The 21,249-nt window shown below is 39.7% G+C and overlaps 1 protein-coding gene across 1 annotated transcript in view; it reads left to right on the forward strand.

Annotated features, from left to right (window-relative positions):
- COL23A1 (collagen type XXIII alpha 1 chain) overlaps positions 1 to 21,249 on the forward strand; it is a 412,306-nt gene that overhangs the window by 124,792 nt on the left and 266,265 nt on the right. The window contains exon 4 of the mRNA XM_078385693.1: positions 16,906 to 16,958. Within this exon, the coding sequence (XP_078241819.1) occupies positions 16,938 to 16,958 (21 nt within the window). The 5' untranslated portion in view covers positions 16,906 to 16,937. The remainder of the gene's footprint in view (positions 1 to 16,905; positions 16,959 to 21,249) is intronic.

Raw genomic sequence — 21,249 nt, forward strand, 5'->3', positions numbered from 1 at the left:
ATTGCTCTCTTTCAAGCCAGCTAATTGTTTCTATTTACTTTTAATACAAAATAACATAGAGCTTTTACTCTTGTGGCAAAAGAACTTAAATACATAGTCTCAGAAGTCTTTCATTAAGGTCTTCATGTTATATAATTTGAATACTGTGTAATGAGCATATTATTTATCATTGCAAAAGAACATATTCCATATTCCATTCCCCCCCCCCCCAATTTTTCTGGGAGCAAAAAAGGGTTTGGAAATTTTTTTTCCATTTTTTCCCAGGCCTTCCCATCTCTACTCTTGCCCAGCTAAACACTTTGTCATAAGCAAGAGGGGAAGTTTAAAAAGATCCCATACTCCCAACACAAATGCCCTTGTATTTCTGGTGGAACAGAAACAAAACAAAGCAAAGAAAAGAAAAGTGTGTTGCTTGTATACCTCCCCATAGTGCTTAAAGCACTCTCTGGGTGGTTTGCAAGTTAATTATGTGGGCTATGCATAGCTCATGTTCTGCACTGCCCCTTCTGTCTTGGAATTCAGGAACTCTTTTTATCAAACCTTAAAGTTACTCCCTAGATGCTTGGAGGCATTTTATGCCCTTCTATTGTTGTCAGGGCAAAACACAGGCATGCTGTTTTTAATTTTGGTGTTCGTGCTGATTCTTCTTGATGGGAAATGCTTGTGAGATCCAGCAGCTGAAATGTGTAGACTGTTTAGCCATGACAAACCACGTTGCCTGGGGTGCACCATGAGGAGGTTAGTCTACATTGCACCTCATTGAGACAGCATGGCATCAAGAGTGGGCAATTTCTAATTTAGATCTGTTGAACTTAGTCCCCACTCCAGTACAATGCCCTTATGGCTTTGGTCTGCCAAGGAAAAATTGGACAGCACTTATCCAGATTCAAACTAACCAAGGCAGCTGCCTATATTGGAAACATAAGTGGGGGCTGGCCAATAATTTTAATTGTGACTGTGGACCTATCCTGCAAATGTTACATCACATTGCAATGTAATGTCCCTTAGAAGGTTCCCTGGCTCCCTGCAAGAATCACATCATCTTGAGGGCACTGCTGTTCAATGGTTAAATGCTTTAGATATCTGGCTTTAGGCTTAGTTGCTCTAGCAACTACTCATACACAAGTTATTTCACTAATTATTCACTATTTGTATTGTGTGTTTTTAAAATTTCATAGAATTTATTCTTTTAAAGTTTTACGTTTTAGACATATTTTATATTGTCTTTGTGACAGTATAAAATAGCTGTATTCTGCTATGCCATACTAAATAAATAAACAACAGGCACGCTGTCAGGAGCAAATACACGTGTGTTGTTTAACATAGCAAAATGTTGTGTGGTTGCCATTAAAACCTGTGAAGGGTCCCTGTAAATTTTGAACCAACTCTTAGTTATACTAATAACAAGATTTTAGGTACATGTATATATGTATATGCTTTCCAGACATTATGTATTTTATGCATATGTATTTTGGAAATTGGTCTGTCTGTCTATCTGTCTACTAGTTGCAAACAAGTTGATTTTTTAAAAAAAAAACATCATGGCACTTGTTGCTTTTTGTTCAGCTGACATAGCAATTGTTTTTATCAGTTTCTGGCATGTGTGATCACCTGTAACCATCCAGAGGGACAGTGGTAGATAAGATACTGTATGTTACTATTGTTATTATATGTGTTGGAAGCTGCCCAGAGTAGTCAGTTGACTAGATGGGAGGAGTATAAATAAATAAATAAATAAATAAATAAATAAATAAATAAATAAATAAATAAATAAATAAATAAATGAATGAATGAATGAATGAATGAATAAATAAATAAATAAATAAATAAATAAATAAATAAATAAATAAATAAATAAATAAATAAATAAATAAATAAATAAAGTATATCCTAAGATTTATGGTGGGGCATTTTTTAAAGGCAAGTAACATAGTTCTGAATTAATATAACAACCTGGGAAACTGCACTGCTTAATTCACATAACACTATACTAGAATAGCACAACAAAAAGAAATTTGTATTCGCGAAGGCTTTCACAGCCCGGATCTGAGCACAGACTGCTGTCCTCTGAAGATGCCGGCCACAGAGACTGGTGAAACGTTAGGAAGAACAACCTTCAGAACATGACCAAAGAGCCCGGAAAACCCACAACAACCAAAAAGAAATTTGTTGGAGGAGACTCAAGAGGCACTTACTTAAGGGGAATTTTCTCACTGTACGCCCATACCACGCCCTCCTGAATGGTATGCCTATACAGCAGAACATCCCCCTCAAGTGCTTCAGCCTTCTGTGCTTCTGTGCTGTTTTGGATGTGTGACTCCAATGTTGATCTTTAATTAAATAAGGTTTTTGCCACTTTGGTTTACAGGGAGATTGGTTTAATTAAAATGGTGCCAGCTGCTAGTGCCACATCTTTTCCTAGACTTCTGTCCTTTCAGTTCAGTGCTACCACTTCTTTATTGTTTGGAAATCCTCTAAGTTGTCAGTATGGCCTTGGCCTTCCAGAGCGTGGTACAGGGCTACTGACTAGCCATGTGCAATGTGTAAAATCTTGTGGCTTGGGAGCCTGAGTATCAGTACCTACTGTATCAAAGATAGACACCTGAAGACCTACATTTTCCTTTTACTTTGGAATGGATCATCTGTAGAGATGGCGATATTCATATTCATATATGATTACCCCCCTGCACAGCTGGACTTAACAAAGGCCTGGCCCCTCCACTCACATGTCTGGCGGTGGCAGTGGCTTCGCTCTTCCTTCCAATTGCTCCTGGACTGCCATTCAGCTAGCGATTTAGCAGCCTTACAGAGAGACTCATCCTCCCTCCCATTGCCAGGAGAGGCTAGCCGAGTGAGGCTCCGGGAGTGATTGGAAGCAAGAGTAAGGCTGCCGCCGCCACACACATAAGTGGATTGTGGGGCCAGACCCTCATTACGTCCAGATGTGCAGGGGTATTCGTATTCATATACAAATATCTCCATCTCTAGCCATCTGAGTTCCAAAGTACTCATGACCTTTAATAAGTACCATGTGTCTGTTTCAGTGCTTCTTCTTCGTGGCCTCTGTGAATACACACATATGGGTTTAGTCTGTGCCTGCGCTGACATTCTCGGAGCATTCTAGAGCTAAAAGTAACAATTTTATGGTGTGATCCCCCATGAGGCACAAGCTCCTCCCACCCAAGATTCCCCTCAGTTCCTTTTTTCCGCCGTGCTGTAAAGTTCTACAGAGCATAGAGCTATTTCCACAGGGTTTTTTTCCCTTAGCTTATTGATAATTCCCTCTAAATTGGATTCTTTCCCTTCTCAATTATCTAATCTATGATCCCCCGTGAGTTGTTTTCTTTTTTGCTTGCCAGCTGTTTGGCTTACCCCCCCTCCCCCGCACACACACTTCAACTGTTTGCTTCTTTTTCCTTTCCCACCTTTTTCGGCCTACTCATTTTGACTCTCAGGCACATTAATGATTTTCTGCCTGAGTAAGCTACATCTTACCCAGTTAGGTGCAGGCCGCAGTAGGGGACCCGACAATGCCAAGGAGTCCTTAAAATCTAAGTCTACATCAACAGAGGAATCCTCGCCAGAGGCTAGCGAATTTGCCTCTGAGGAGACGACGTGCCAGCTCTACCTGCACAGACTCCGGGATCGTCTGATAGCCTCTCTGCTCCAACTGGCCATTTAGTGACTGCGCTACCGTCCAGTCCGGCCGTGGCCCTTTTAGCCCTACATGAGGGCGGGCATTTGACGTTCCAGAGTTGGAGCTTAAGTCTCTCTATCTCATGAGGAGAAGAGAGTGAAAAGGAGGCATGTCTCACCACACCCTCTCTCTGAGCAACCATGAGAGAGACTGGTGATGGATGATTGTTTCAAGGGGCTTGTTCAAAGGACCCTGCAGGAGTTAGGGCTCTGTTGCCCTGTCCATAGGAGAAGAAGGGCCTCCTGTTGCCCCGGTCACCTTCCCTGACTGTCAGTGATTCCTCCTGACATGGGAAGCGCCTCTGTGTGTGAGTGCCGCACACCAACCCTCCTTCGCGCGCCTGCTCATGTAGCTGCGACTTCTGGAGGGAGCTGCACACCGAGGCTGTAGATGTGCCAGCAACATATAGTAAGGCTTGGGTTTTCCCTTTGGGGATACAATGGGCCCCTTCAGCTCCTGCGGCTAGCCCTGCATGTCAGTGCTTTGCCTGTCTGGGGTAACGCCCTTGGGTGTTTGGTGTATTGGGCCTGATTTATCAGAGGCCTTGTTCACGTGGCTGCTATTTCCAAAACCAGGTGCCGAGGTGAAAGCTTTCTGGCAGCACTTGACAGCCCTAGTTTGCCTCTGAAAGGGGGGGTTGCAACAACTCCCACCACTACCCCTGCTAGTCGGTGATATTCCTGCCTGGGGTAGCACCTGCTGGTGGCTGTTAATTTGGCACAAAACAGCCCTCTTTATCAATGGGCTCGCTCACAAAGTAGCCTGCGGCCCTATCTCAGCTGCCAGTGCCCGCATAGGCTCATAAGGAAAGGACTCACAAGAGTCCACCCGAGAACCCTGCCGCTGTCAGGTAAGTCTGGATAATTTTCCTCAGGTAGGTCCTGTCACACTGACAAGGTTCCGTAGGACCAGTCCCTTTTGTTTGGGATAGGAGCTATTAGCTCTCGGCCACCATCACCATCCCGCTCTACCTGGCATCGTTCTGAGCCATGGGCTATGGAGTACTTTATGCCTCCACATGCGCTTTACAGATGTAGTGCTCCCTCGAACTCGGCTCCGGCATCATAATGTTTGGAGCCTTGATCAAACCTGCTGTTAACCCATTCAGGTTTGAGACTCACATGAGTCGCTGGGGGGTGGAAGAGTTTCCAACCAATCTTCCTACACCCCTCTCGGTTGTCACAGATGTTCACACTCCTTTACTAAAGTGACTTCCTACTTTAATGTCTCATTCCTGACGTATTCGACTAATTTTCATGTTTATCTATGCTTCATCTTACCATCATTCTTCAGATCACCATCATCTCCTTTAGAGCACATGCTCCACAATATTTATGTAAGATGCTCACCAGCATTTTCTCTGGACACTACCAGAGCTTCTAAACAGATGACAGGCTCTTTTGATGCTTTCATTCTTTTCATTTCAAAAGTCCAGTTTCTTCCTATCCATTTCTAGATCGATGGTCCAGACTGTATCTATGGCTTGCCAGCGGTCAGACGAGTCACGGTCTAATTAGCTTTAGCCTCGCTCCACAGAGTGCTGTCTACCTCGGCTGCATCCAGAGTAGAATCGAGACTCTCGACATCTACCGTGCACCAATATGATCCATGCCATCTACCTTTGCAGAGCAATACTGGCTACACGTAGGTACATGCAATACCACTGGATTTGGCAGAAATGTGATGCCATCCTTCCTACCGTGACGTCCCACCTGCCAATAAGTAAGCTTGCCAGTCACCCATATGTGTGTATTCACAGAGGCCACGAAGAAGAAAGAAAGGTTACTTACCTGTAACCATGGTTCTTCGAGTGGACCTCTGTGAATTCACACTACCCACCCATCCTCCCCTCTGTCGTCACGGGTATCTTATTGTTGTATAACTCTCATGCCCGGCGGACAAATTGCAGGAACTGAGGGGAATCTTGGGTGGGAGGAGCTTGTGCCTCATGGGGGATCACACCATAAAATTGTTACTTTTAGCTCTAGAATGCTCCGAGAATGTCAGCGCAGGCGCAGACTAAACCCATATGTGTGAATTCACAGAGGTCCACTCGAAGAACCATGGTTACAGGTAAGTAACCTTTCTTTTTTTCCCCCTTACTCAGATGTACTGGAGACTGGGGAGAGACTTGAACCCCTTCTTTCCTATTCTGATCCCAGTTTAGATTTGAGACTCCACACCTGCAGTTCGAAGTTAAATGATCTCAGTTTGACCTGTTGCCAAAAGTGGTTGTGGGCTTTGCCCCTCCTCTGTGCTTGTTATTTTCTTTGTCAGAGAAACTCATTCATCAATATGATCAGTTTTTGAATAATCTGCCATGCTAATATTTGAAGTACTGTATTTTACGTTTATAATTTATTAGTAGTTTGAAAATATTTTACTTCTGTCAATAGTCATGCATATCACAATGAAATTTTAAAATACATTTTAAACTGATTAATGATGATCATTAATTTATTTATTTTTATTTTCTTCCACCTCCCTTGCTTTAATGAAAGTGTCTTAATTTCCCCTGCTAACATTTCTGGTCAGTTATCTCTGACTCAAGGGTGGCAAACCACCTAAGGTTGTAAGGTCAGGCTTTTGTGGTTTATATATATGTTGTTTTCTGTTGTGGTCATGAAATGAGAAGGCTGATAATTTACGCGATCACAAGTAATTAAGATAGCAATTAGTCTTAGAGAGAGAAGTTAAATAAGTCAGTCACATACAGAGATGTCTGCCAGCAGACTCCTCAATGCCTGCTCCTCTTCTGAGCAACGCCCCCAGAAGGACTCCCTTTTATTACTTTAGCAAGCTCACAGATTGTTGACAGTATACAGATAGTTGACAGAGTTCAGATAGGGTACAGGTTACATAATGCCAATTAGATTGGTCAAGGAAAGGCTTTGAAGGCTTTCTCTATCTCTATGAGAAAGACAAAGAATGGTTAGCCACGCCTCCTATCAGAAGCAACTGCCTCATATCCAGGAGAGTGTAATACACTGAAGAACAGGCAACAGCTTAGCAACCTTGGGGAAGGGTGTTCCCCCACAGTTTTCCTAATCATAGCTTTGTTGTGGGTGACAGAATTTAATAGCCTGTAAATACAGTATATGAGAAGAGGTGAAGATAAAAGCGTTACAGCACATAGACTTTTCTTTTTAGGTGACTGTTTCTGCTCTGTACCAAAAATTGCTATGTTGTGAATAATGCAAGAAAATTAACAAAATTTACATCTCTTACAGTAATCTGTTAACAATAAATTTCTCTTGAATTGTTTCTGCCAAACTGCTAAGGGGAATGATGTTCTATCAAACTTAAAAAATTTATTACATTGGCGTAATTCAAGGCACTTTTTTTTTAATATTTAGAAGTAATGCTTTCAGAATCTACTAGCAAGGCAGTGTTTCCATTGGAAGAGTCTTCATTAGAATTCCTGGACATCTTTGTACAGTATGTAGAAGATCAGCTGCTCAAGTACTGAATAGAAATGTGGGCTCTGTTCTCCGGCTTTAGATGTTGCCTCCAAGGACTGAGCAGAGAAGCAGAGCTTCTATGAAAGAGAGGCTATAGGCTTAAATGAGCGAGCGTTAAGAAGCCAACGAGAGTGCAGTTTTCAGCCCCCTCAGACTATAGCACACATACTAGATTATCAAAATTCTCTTCTAAGAGGTTTTGTGAAATTTTGTGTGGGATTTGGGATCTAGGCTTATAGAAATGTAAAGCCTCACCTCAATTTGGTATAATTTCGAGAAATATGTTCATTTTCTAAGTAAGAATGCAGCCAAGGAAAATGGAGTAGTAGTAGAGTGTGAACAAAGACCTTCTCCATGAAGTGAAGCTGAGTAGGATCTGAGTGGTATTTTACCGCCCAGAGTGGTAGAATATACCAGATGGGCGGGATATAAATCGAATGAATGAATGAATGAATGAATGAATGAATGAATGAATGAATAAATAAATAAATAAATAAATAAATAAATAAAATAAAGAGTTGCTACATTCCAGTTCTCCAAATCTGTGCAGCCTAATTTTTGTATGATGCACTTTAATTATTGCATTTTCTTTTCTCCACTGTTTTTCTTTGCCACATCAGTAAACATTGATGTCAGGGATTAAGCATTGCAGTGTAGGGTCATGCTTCACGTGCTGGACTTGGAACAGGAGGACCCAGGTGCAAATCCTTTGTCAGCCGCAAAGCTTCTTGGGTGTAGAGAACAATCAATGGTCACAGTGGTAAATAACTAGAATTAGCCAGTTGATTTAGATTTTTTGGGTCACGGAAGGATAACTCAGTTTAAATTGCAGTTAAACTTAAATTATGCATTTATTGTTAGAAATGACTTTGACCTTATACTTGTTTATTAAACATACCCTTAGGTCTGCTAGAAAGATGAACAAGTGGGTCTTAGGTCAAATGATGCCTGATTTATCTCTGGAGGCAAAAATTTTGAAACTGAGGCTGTCTTACTTTGGGCACATCATAAGAAGGCAGGATTCTCTTGAAAAGCCTGATTGCATAGTACATTAAATTTGGGAGAGTTTTGATTACGTTTCCTCACAAATGTTCCCTTAATTCTGTTTGTGAACAGGATAAGTGCAGATTGATGTTTAGCAATTCTGCTCATATCTAGGAGATTTACAGGGACAGGGGGGCTCCTTCAGTTTTCAGATTGCATCCTTATAGAGGAAATAGGGATTAAAGTCAGTTAGTGCAGTCTTTTATGTATTTACTGAGCAGTAAGCTTCACTGAGTTTAATGCAGCTCCCTTTCAGGCACATGGAGGTATTATCACCATCTTAATCAATTAGAAATACTTAGCCAGGTTGGGGAGGAGTCATCATGTAGTTTACATAGTAAACTGTTGCATTTCGTTCTCCCCAATTAACTGGGATAGAAGGAGGAGGGATATATAACATATTGAGCAACTTTTATTCTTCCCCAGTCTTGTTATTTGTAATGAGAGAATTAGTCTGTAGTAGTCAATTTTATATAATTTATGTTTTATGTAAATGGTGTTTTTCATTTCTGTTGTATACCACCCAGAGTAGCAATTTACTGGATGGGCAGTGTATTAAAAATAAAATAATAAAATAAAGTAAAGTAAATGAATAGCAGGCTCAGTTCTATAGTTTAAAAAAAATCAGCAACAGTTTCTGTCACACTGTGTCTGACCTGAAACTGAAATAACTCTTGTTAAAAGAAAAAGATAATTTTAAAACATGGGTCATGTTTAAGAAGGAAGGAAAGACAGTAAAATCTCTGAAAACAATAAATATAGACATCATGCTGAACTAAAAGGCCTGAGACAACAGGAAGATCTTTGCCAGGGACCCAAATGACATCTGGAAAGGTATTAGATAGGCCTTCCCAGCAGAGGGGAGGGGGAGCAGAAAACATTCCATAGTTCAGGTCACCTACTGAGAAAACCCAGTAGCCTACTGTGCTTCATCTAATACAGGAAAAATGCATCTGGAGAGGATCTTAAATGCGTAAAGCACATGTATAGCATGATTGTGATGCTTGTTGCCAGTTAACCATCTAGCAATCTAAAAAATCAGCAACTGTGTTATGAACTGACTGGAATTTCCACATCCTCCTTAATGACAACCTCATATATAATGCATTGCAGTAGTCCAAACTGGAAATTGCCACAGCACTTATACCTGAAACCAGGCTACCTCCACCCAATTCTCCAAGTAGCATCAAAATAGTTTTTTGATGTCCATCCAAGGGTTTCTCCATATATTGACTAGGGGAATATCACAGATCACTCTGAACAAATCCCAACCCTTTGGAAGAACTTGCCCTTGTTTACAAGACAAGGGCACAAGAATGGTGGTGGAGTACCGCTTCCCTGCTGTCACTCTCCCAGAGTCAGCTTAACATGTCAGCTCTCATCTAGTATCTTGAACACATTCATGTGAGTTTTTCACTGCTTGTATTTTCATCTCCCTTATTGTTCTAGTGCTGTCAGCTATCTTGCACATCAAACAACTGCCAAAGAGAGAGGATGCTTGTGTCAGTGTGGTTTCTAAGGTTAACATAAAGTCCAATGCTGCCTCATGCTCTGGAGAAAATTCTGTAAGTGGTGGTGATGATTAGGATGATATGCCATCAGGTTGACTTCAACTTTTTGCATACTTTTTTTAGGTGCAAAGTGTTCAGAAGTGGTTTATCACTCCCTCCTTCTAGTGTTCTTTTGAGATTATGCCACTTGCTCAAGGCAGCACAGCTGACAGGATGTATAACCATGTATGTGTAGGTATAGCCGTTCTCAGCTTGCTAAACACCTTATCTCTGTGCCTTAAGTGAGGAGTACAATGGGAGGGGGGGGTTCCATGAAAAAAGAGAAAGAAATCCACCCTGAACAACCAGAAAGACGAACAAGTGGGTCCTAGATTAGTGGTTCCCATCCTTGGGTAACCTAGGTCACTGGTTCTTAACCTTGGGTTAGTCAGGAGTTCTGGACTGCAACTCCCAGAAGCCTTCACCACCAACTGTGCTGGCTGGGGTTTCTGGGAGTGGCAGTTCTGAAGCATCCGAGTAACAAAGGTTAAGAACCACTGACCTAGGTGTTCTTGAATTGCAGCTCCCAGAAACTGCAGCCAGCTGGTGCTAAAGACTTCTGGCAATTACAGTCCAAAAACACCTGGGTTGCCCAAGGTTGGGAACCACTGCCCTAAGCCTGAACTCTCCCTAGAAACAAAAACTATGAAAGTGAAGCTGCCATACTTTGGGAACATTGTGAGAAGGTAAGACTCGCTTGAAAAGACAATAATGCTAGGAAATGAGGATGATAAGGCTCCTAGGGTGGAAGTCACTCAATTAGGTACTGGGGAAAAGTAAACGATAAGTATGAATAGCTCTGTTACCAGTGACACAACTAGATTAAAGCTGAAATGAGGTCTAGTGGCTGATGTGTACAGAAGTGAAAGAAAAGTCTGATGCTACACAACACATAAAATTAGAACATGGAACATGAGAAGTATGAATCAAGGTAAACAAGAAACCATAAAGAAAGAAATGGAATTTATGAATATCTCAGTGCTTCATGTTAGTTAACTATAGTGAACTGGAATGGGACATTTTTGGTCAGACAACTACAAAGTGTTCTGATCTGGAAATTAAAACACTGGAAAAAATGGAGTGGCTCCGATGGTGGGGAAAGATGTAGCACATGCAGTTAGGGGCTATAACGTAAGTTCTGACTGAACAGTATCAAACAGATTTCATAGGAAACCTATCAACATAACCATCATTCAAGTTCAATTACCAGTGCTGAAGAAGATGAAATTGAAAGCTTTTATGCAGGCATACAATTGATCACAAACAACAAGACATGCATATAATCATAGTTGACTGGAACACATAAGTAGGGAACAAAGCAGATCCAAATGTTGTTTGAACATTTGGCCCAGGATATAGAAATGAAGCAGGAGAATGACATAGAGTTCTGTGAAGCCTACAGTCTGTTTATTGAAAATGCATGCTTCAGACAACCAAACAGACAGTTTTACATAGACATCACTGGATGGTCAATATAGAAATCAAATAGACTACATAACTGGAAGCAGGAGATGAAGAAGCTGTATTCTCTCTGCCAAAACAAGACCAGGAGCAGATTGTGATACTGATCATGAATTGTTAATAAAAGAATAGTAGTGCCAAAATATAATTTAAAAAACATTCTTGATGAAGTCCTGATGAAGTCCAAATAAGGAACAGATCTGTACTACTAAACTCAATTGACCATGAATCAGAAGAACTGTAGATTGAGACCAGCAGTATTATCATGGAAGAATGCAAAAAGACAATTCCTGTAATAAAAAGAAAAGTAAAACTTAGATGGATGATGGAAGAAACACGTAAAATTATAAAGAACAAGCAAGAAGTGAAAGTAGAAGGGGACAGAAATAGGCTCAGAACCCTGAATGCAGTTTTTCAGTGTTATGTAGAGAAAAAGAGAACTTTACAATAACCAGTGCAAAGGAATAGAGGAGAACAACAAGGGTGTGGAGGGAGAGAGAAAAAAATCTCTTTCAGAAGATCCAAGAAATAAAAAGGAAATGTAAGCCTAGATTAGGAATGCTGAATGACCAACACGAGAGTGTGCTGTCTGACCAGGAGGAAAAAATGTGAACAGTGTACTGAGGACCTATATAGGAGAGATAAAAGAATGACAGACTTCTTTGAAAAGGAATTATGTGAAAAACCTGCAGTTCTAGAATGTGAAGTGAAAGCTGCTATGAAACACTAGAAAGAAAGAAATCACTGTGGGTAGATGGAATACCAATAGAACTATTTCAAGCCACAGAGACTGAATCTGTCAAAATCCTAACAAAGAATATGACAACAATTTCGAAAACAAAACAGTGGCCCACAGACTGGAAATGTTCAATATAAATTCCAGTCCCAAGAAAGGAGATACCAAGGAATGCTGTTGCTATAGGCCCGTTGTCTTAAGTTCTCATCCTCACGGAGTGATGCTCAAGATGTTTCAACGAAGGCTTGAAGTGAGAACTGCTTGATGTTCAAGCTGCATTCTGAAAAGGAAGAAGCACTTGAGAATATATTGCAAATATCTTCTGACTGCTAGAGAGCACCAAAGAATTTCAGAAAACGATCACGCTGTACTTTATATAGAGTACAATTTAGACTATCTGGATTATGTGAAACTGTGGCTGTGCCTCAGCACTTAATTGTCCTGATGTGTAACTTGTATTGTGGATGAGAGCTATATGAAGAGACAGAATGGTTTCCTAGGGGCAAAAGTGATAGACAAGGTTGCTTTTTATCCTCTTACCTGTTCAGTCTATATGTAGAATATAGTATATGGAAAGCCAGACAAGATTCAGATAAAGGAGGAGTGAAAATTGGTGGAACACCATCTTACTTACAGAAAGCAGCAATGACTTGGAATGACTTTTAGTGAAAGTAAAAGAAGAAAGTACCAAAGTAGGACTGCAGCTGAACATTAAGAAGAGAAAAATCATGACTACTGAAGATCTTTAATGTCAGTGATAAAGAAATTGAAATAGATATTTTTATAATTTGGCTCAATCATCAATCTGAAGAGAGACTGTAGCCAAGAAATCAGAAAATTAAGACTCAAAAAGGCATCAGTGAAGGAATTAGAAAAGATCATCAAGTGTAAAATTATGTTACTGGAGGCCAAGGCCAAGATCATCCACACACTTGTATTTCCAGTCACCATGTATGAGTGTGAAAGTTAGACAACTAAGAAAGAGGACAGGAAATAAAACTATTTATTTGAAATATGCTGCGGGAGGAGAGCCTCGCGGATACCCTGGCCTAAACATACCCTATTTGTCTGCCAGAAAGATGAACAAGTGAGTCCTAAATCAATTTAAGCCTGAACTATCTTTGGAGGCAAACATGATGAAGCAGATGTGCACATTATGGGAAGGCAGAATTCTGTGGAAAATACAATAATGCTGGGAAAGATTGGAGGCAACAGGAAAAGAGGAAGACCAGTTCCTCTTGAATTTACAAGGGATGAGTGGGGCTGTAGAGATCAAGACATTCTGGAGATCTCTCATTCATAGGGTCACCATAAATTGGAGGCAAATTGATGATACATTGCCCACCAATCCCAGAAATGAAGAGACAAGACACAGGTGATGGGTCTAATTTGGACAACACTTAACTCATTAAACTTTTAACTTCCCTCCATTCTGCAGAAGGCCAACTGTAGTGTGGACCCCTGAGTCAGGCACCAGGGGATATCTCTAGACCCTGACCCATCTGGTGAGTTCCAACCCCTGGGTTTGTGCTGTCATGTCAACAACCAGCGAACACTCAAATGACCCTCACCACCACCAGTCACCCAACTCTTGCAACTTTAGGCTGCCGGTGGCCATAGCTGGCCATCCATGCATCACACCATCCCGACAACAGAATTTGGGGCTCCTCAACATTGATATGTTGGTAGCAGTATATAGCAGATGTAACTTTTGGAACTCATCACTACTCCATTCACCATCAGAACTACCTGCCATGGCAGAGAGGTAGCCTTCAGTAAGCTCCAACCCTGCCATCAGGCTGAATACTTCATCCCTAAGGCCCCACTGCAAGTCTTGTAAGAGAATGTCATTCTAGAGTGGGAAACCTCACCGCACCTCAAGAGATTCATCTTAGACTGGGGTAAGAAAAAGAAGAAGACAGTGTATGTGTGTCGGGGGGGGGGGGAAGGGATATCTTGTTCATTGTTCTCTTCTGTCTCCTCCTTTGTAAGAGAATCTGTCACTTAAAAAAAATATTTCCAAGTGCCATAGTGCTGAATTGATTGGCTCATTAACCAGCACTAGCTTACAAGGGCTTTTTTTTTTTTGTTTAAGTATCCTCTTTTGTCTCCCCCTCATGATCATCATGTGGCATGATCACACATGCCAGCATCAAACCAAACAATCATGATCCCCCCACTGAAAAGAAAACACAGACCCCCAAAACTCAGTAGCTCCTTACCCAAAAAAAGGGTAGGGAGGAAAGGATAAGGGGCAAGCTGGGCTTGTGTTTGTCTATACATCATGTGATTGCTAGGAAAAGGAATGAACTATCCGATCCTCCAAGCAAATGAAACCACAGGACAAATCTTCATTTGGCCCCACCCAAAAGGTTGATTTCCAAGCTTTAGAGAGATATAAATTCCACAAATCTTGGGTGACTTTAAGTGACAACCAATGGCATTATCAACAGCATTTGGTCTATGAGCTGATACAGTAATATTGCATACGATGATGCATCAAATATTCACAGTTTTGTGTCATTACTATTCTGGGCTGGAGATTAAAAGCTAAACTTCTTTCCCTTTGTTAAGTAGTTTTGATATTTTTAGTTTAAACTCTGTGATTTTCTTTGCCAGATTTGATTGTTTCCAGCTCTTTCTCATTTGCTTGCCAACATTATGAATGTTAGCGTTCTCTAGAAATGGAGGGAGATGTGTGTGTATTTATCTGCATGTGTACATGTTATGTGAGCCAAGTATTCTTACACTGGGACAATTTGTGTGCATTGGAGTTGCTGTATTTTGAATATCAGCACCTGTTTGGCTCATTGGTATACACATCCTCTAAAAATAGTGCATACAATGTTGCTGAGGAGGAGATGGAGGTAAGAATGTATGCAGAAAGCAACTTGACTCTCTCCCCTTTCTTCTTTAAATGCCAGCTATTATCACTGCAGTAACTAAACACCGAAAGCACAGAGGGGCAAATAGCCATTATCTAAGTTGTTAATACTGCTGTTGAAAAAATGTCGCTTAATACTGCTTCTCTTTTTTTGTTAGATAATTGTCTGTAGCATAGAACACACATTTGTTTGTTAGTCATTTCTGTGAATTTCTATTCATCCCCACTCTTCCCAGACAATTTTGTTATTGGGATTTCTTTTAATCAGTCTTTATAATATGGGGGCAGGAGGGGGATTTATCAGGCTTCAAAGAAAATGTAGATTTATTTCTCCAGGAAACCTAAGGTTGCTGCTTGAAAGAGAGGGAGCAGTTGACATAAAGGCACAGTCTTGGTCATTGCTGCATAAAAGTTTCTGCATCAGATTTACCAGTTTACCACAGTGAATAGTGGTTTCTCCTCAGTGCCATTGGAATTTGTAGTCAATGAACGGGAGGTTAAAAATATATCAATCACATTCAAATGTGGTTCTTTTGACTGGCAGGCACTTTTTTTTATTCCACCTACTTAGCTACTTAATGTCACTCTGCCTCTTTAGATAGTGGCTGTGCTGTAGTGTCCATACGTTCCTATTTTACCTCTTCTTGGGCTTATTGTGGCTTTTAGAAAGGCAGGAAAGGGATATCCTTGTGTATTTAGTTTTGCCTTTGAGTTTATTGTAATAAACTGCTGTTGGCTTAATTTAGTTCTGGCTCACTATAGTTAATTTTATATTTAATTGTGAGTTTGGTTGCTCTTTAGACAATGTAAACCAATTTGTGAATTAATGTTTACAACACCAATAGCAAATATATCTCTGGGCATTTTTCACTTATTGCCAAGATCAATGATCATGATTTTTTAAAAAATTTTTCCTTCTTCTCAATACTGGGAATAGAAGACAGAGTTACAGATGCAGATTCTTCATCCATTTATCTTCACTCTGCCCAATGTATGATATTGCTGAAACATATGAGCATGTGATGTGGACCTCTGTAAAATTTCCTTTACATCTTGCGCCCTCAAAAAACAAGCAATAATGGGTCTTACAAGTAATTTATCCTTACACGTTTCAGTTGTGTTTCATGGCACACTGTCTATGACACTGTAATTGTACCTCAGCGTTAGTGATGTGGCATGCCAGCTTCTCAGGAACTGTTTGTCTGAAAAACAGTTGGTCACGTATTTGGGGGGTGGGCGGTGTCGGTGGGACTGGATCCTGTATGCAGTTGGCTTCTCTGTGTTTAAACTTTGATGCTCAGCTGTTAGTTGTGATTGATTATGTTGGACAGCAAGACTATGCCAGAAGGTTGACTGTAGAAATGAATGTAGAGTAATCAAATATCTTGTGTGTGTCTTCTTGTGGAGTAGACTGGTTTGCCTTAACATGTATACTGAGCAATTGTGCTGAATGTTTCATAAAAACAAAGCAATAAACTGAAACAGCCAAGCATTCCATGGTGTGTACAGCATAACAGAATAAAAACATGTTTTCAAGTAATGTACTTCAAAGAGGATAAATAAATGAAATACTCAACCTTTTTTAAAAAATGAAAATGTATGTATGCATTTAAGATGGAATACAGTTTTCACCTATTGTTTAAGAATCTTGACTGAATTACAAACTGGCCATAATAGAGGCTTTGTAGGAGTTTTGTAACATCATGGCCTCTCTTTATTCTCATTTCAGTTGGTTTTAAAAGTGTGTCTGTTTGTCTAGACAAGACTGCATTCTGAGATTAGAAAGATTACTGCATTTGCAACATCTAAGGCTATATTTTCATATAAGCCTGATGTACAGTGCATTCCCAGAGTTCACAAAAAAAAAAAAAGAGATCATCTATGTATGTCTCTTGCAGGGCAGCGCACTTTGTAGCTTGTAAGTCTAAATATAAAACTGCCATTAATAATTGCTTTCTTGTTAACATTAATTTTTCTCCTCTCTCTCTTTTTTCCTTCTCTTTGTGCCATATTTCCCTCTCTAATGACATGGGCTCCTCTTGTTCCACACCAATCAATTTATCTTTACCCAGGTATGTGAAATATTTTACAAAGTTTGTATTACATGGGTAATTTAAAAATTAGGGTTAGTGTCTGTGCTTCTTGTGTTTTCTAATTGTCTAGATTATGCAACATGTAATATTAAAAAACAGAATTGTTGAAATGCCACGCAGCTATGTCATATTAAGGCATATATTTCCAACCTATATTTCTTCTGATGGCATAATATTGTTTTTTGTCTAGAATGTTATGTAGAAAGGTGTTAGTTGTGTTCATTTTATCAAATATCTAGACTGCTTAGTTAACATCACATAATGTAATATTAATGCCAAATATGAGATTTGATTCAATTACTAATGCCATTTAGAAGAATCCTGTGGGAATCTTCTTCTGTGAATTCAACATGGCAACAATACGCTCATCTGCACAGTTTTTAAGAATTACTAATTAATTGATTTACTTTTTATATTAGAAGAAAATCCAGCTAGTCCTTCCTACTGGTGAGACACTCACTCTGCAAGCTTTTAGGCATTAGTCACATGCAGCATTGCAACAGTCTAAGCTAGGCTTGAAGGATGTTGACAGTAGCTACACCAGAAGAGGCTCAGTAAATAGATAGCATGTTAGTGCAACATCAAGGTACAGCTCCTCGATTCTGTTGTTCAGTTGCAAACTCCCAGACTTAATTTTGTTTTTGCATTTGCCCATCTGTCTTTGACGTAGGCCTCACTTATCATAATATAAGAAGCTGCTGTGGCTCATAATATATTACATGGCTTCACTGATGCATCACATGCCAATTAGTGACATTTGGAAATGGATCACCACAGTTCTTTGTAGATGCAGTCAGCATATTGCCCCGTGAAAAAAAGACCAAAATCAATGTAAAATACTCAAGAAAAATTAATCTGATATGTTGGATAGTATGTAGATGGATCATATATTAACACTGAAGAATTTAGCATTTATATTTCCTATTTTTGTCTGTGCGAAACTTACACTGAGATAATTTTGTGTACTGCATATCATTATTTGTGTGTTTTAATGTGGTTTTCAAGGTTTGTTAATACCGTTATATGCTTAATTGTTTTAATGCAACATTTTATCTTGTCCAATTATTTTTTTAATAATTTGTGAGTTGCTTTGATACTTCCATGGGAGAAAGCATAAAAATTGAATAAATAAATGAATAAATGAATATGACCTCAGTCTGTATAGAAGCTGAATAATGTGCAGAATAGTTTCTTATTGAAGACTTAATATATTCACCCTAAGATGCAAATCCAGCAACACCAGGAAATATCAATGATGCTTTCTCCTGCCTAGTTAGTGATTCTGTTGGTTATATTATTATTATTTATTTAATTTATATCCCGCCTATCTAGTCGTGGTGGACTACTCTATATTAGTGTTTGTCTATTTTCTTCAGTATGCCATTATGTAATGACTAGGATCTTGGGACTGTAAATGTTGTCCAAGATCATAGTAATTAAATAATGCAGTCTGTAGTGTACTCATTTGTGATGCTTTTCTAACTGAGCTATATGTAATGTTCATGTATGCAGAGTATATTTTTTAAAAATGTGCACACTAAATTGAATATGCATCTCTGTCAGATCAGAGATTCTGATGCCTGAACATACCCTTATGAGAGCTACAGAATTTTATATAGAAAAATCAGAAGCCCGTTGAGCCTTAACATCTCTTAAATAATAAACATTTATTTAAATGGGTTTTTCCCCTCCCCTTTCCCTTGGACTACTGTGACTGCTACATGATTCTTGCTCCTCAAGTGGTGTGGAGATGTGATTAATCCCGAATTTGTCTTTGTGTGTGTGTATGTGTGTGTTATCTGTCTACATTTATAATTCTTTCAACTGTCTTCAATCCCCCCCCCAATCTGTAAACAATCTCTTTTCCAGGGGCCTGGAGATCCAGGGATCTTGAGCTCCATTTTTTTTAAATAAGAATCTTTATTTTTGTTGCACCTGCTATCAAGGATGGATACTTGACTCGCTCGACTTGCTGTGAAATCAAACTTAAGTCACACCAGCAACTTGACTTGGGCTTGACTCCCTTTTCCCCCCAATGACTTGGACTTGATTTGTGACTCAGAACCCACCTACCCCCTTCCTTTTTTCTGAAAAAAAACCCCTTGTTTTTAAAATGGGGACTCAGACTTGAGGTTTGGGACTAGGGATTATGTACCCAAGACTCAGACATGGGACTCTGATCAAAAGACTTGCCAACATCCATGCATGTTCTATTTCTAAGACTTTATAACTGAAAATCTGACAAGCTGCTGGTTTGACTATCCCATCATTGGTTTGACTAAAATTTGCAAGACCTGAAGGAATAAAGGCCAATAATAACATTTAAAAAATCTAGAGTCTCCAATCCAAACCTGGAAAGTCAGAATATTCTAGTTTTAAAGAATGCAAGTTATAAAACCTGCACCTCTTATCCATGTCTGGCCATCATTTGCAAAACAAGTTCAATTGTCAGGATGTTATTGTTCAGTGACCTTGCTAGGTTGGAGAGCCAGCTAATTGTTTTGGAACAACTACAGTAAACTATTATTTAAAGTTTCGGTTTCAAAAGCACTTTCATTTTCAGGGCTGTTTTTTCTGTATTCTGCTTAACTATTTTAACCCTCTATGTATACATATAAAATTTTCAAACCTTGACATTTCTATCAAGCTGCATAACTTTTGAGATTCCCTTGCATGCAAGGCACTATGATGGCTCCCAGTTGTTTTATACACATGGATAAAAGAGTGTTGCACTACAGCCATTCTCTGAAACCTAGTGACAAATACTCTGTGTTCACATTGAGTAAACTTAAAAATAAGGAATTATATAAAATATGAATATAGAATATGAATTTTATTTCCCATTTAGAAGGGATGTGCATGGCATAGTTTTTGCAGAATGTGTGGTGGAATTTGCAGTCTGTAGCTGTTCACTTTGAGAATATTGCAATGAATATCCCTTAGTCCACAAAGTCTATTCCGGGAAATGGAAACCATTTCTCAATTTCATTGGAAACTTCAGCTTCTAGGGCCTTTCTCTGAAAGCCATCTTTTGTTCTCCCTTGCATTTAAATACTATTTTGATATGATTTAGCTTATGGAGCCCATCATTCTCTTTTGCTCTTCAAGTAGCAGTATATTTATTGTTCCTGTTATCCTGTAAGAATAAATATTCAGGTGAGTTATTCAGTTTCGCTTCTATTTATGAGAGCCAGGTTAGTAGTGAAGCTGATACACATCACAAATGGTTGGGTTTGATGCCCTCAGGATTCAGAAGTCCCTGGTCGGCCTTCCATAGGATGCTAAAACTCTATGTTTCCCTCCCATTAATTTGTTTACAGCAGAATCAGTCACAAGGGATGTGTACACAATGATGTGTAATCCCCATCCCTGTACCACCTGTTGTGTTGTATATCATCTTTCCTTCATCCTAATTTACTACAGATATAGACATAGAGTAATTAGGATGATGAGAGGTATCTGTATCTATATAGACGTAAATAGATATAGATATAAATTGGAGTTGGGATATTTGTATTCATCTCCCAGGGAGACAGTTGTGAATATCACCATCATAGGTGACTGGGTCCTTTGGACCCTCCCTCCAGAACCATCCCATTCCACTTACTGGGCTTTGTGTGGTGCGCATGTCCAGCATTAGGAACATCACTCCAATCGTCAAAGTAACCTGGCTGGCACTTTCCCGCCTTCCTGTGATTACTGACCACTCAGCAGCTGAGTGGGGAGACTAGTAATCTTCCCTCCTAGCTGGAATGGTCAGCAGTGCAGGGAGGCAGGGAAGTGCCAGCTGGGCTACTTACAAGGTTTGGCGCAATGTTACCAATGATGGATGTTGTCTTTAAAAGGGGATTGGACAGATTCCTGGAGGAAAAGTCCATTGCAGGTTACAAGCCATGATGGGAATGTATAACCTCCAGGCTTAGAAGGAAGGCAGCTCCAAATGCCAGATGCAGGGGAGGGGTATCAGGAGACAAGTATCTAGTTGTCTCATGTGCTCCCCAGAGGCATCTGGTGGGGCCACTGTGAGATACAGGGAGCTGGACTAGATGAGGCCTTGGCCTGATCCAGCAGGGCTGTTCTTTATGTTCTTATTTTAGTTACAAGCACTTTCGTCCTCCTCTGTACTATTTTGCCAGTATTTCATCAATTTTGAAAAACAGATGAAAGGCAACAGTCTTCAGTCTTTCTACCATGTACTGAATTAGTTTTATTTGCCATGCATTTTATGACTCTTTTGCTGCCAAATGTTAATGCAATGTCTTTAGTTTTTCTCAAGATTTGGAGCTTCACAGCTATAATCATAAGTTTAAATTCCGTATTATT

The sequence above is a fragment of the Pogona vitticeps genome, chromosome 2, assembly GCF_051106095.1.
Source record: "Pogona vitticeps strain Pit_001003342236 chromosome 2, PviZW2.1, whole genome shotgun sequence".
In the NCBI taxonomy this organism is placed as follows: Eukaryota; Metazoa; Chordata; class Lepidosauria; order Squamata; family Agamidae; genus Pogona; species Pogona vitticeps.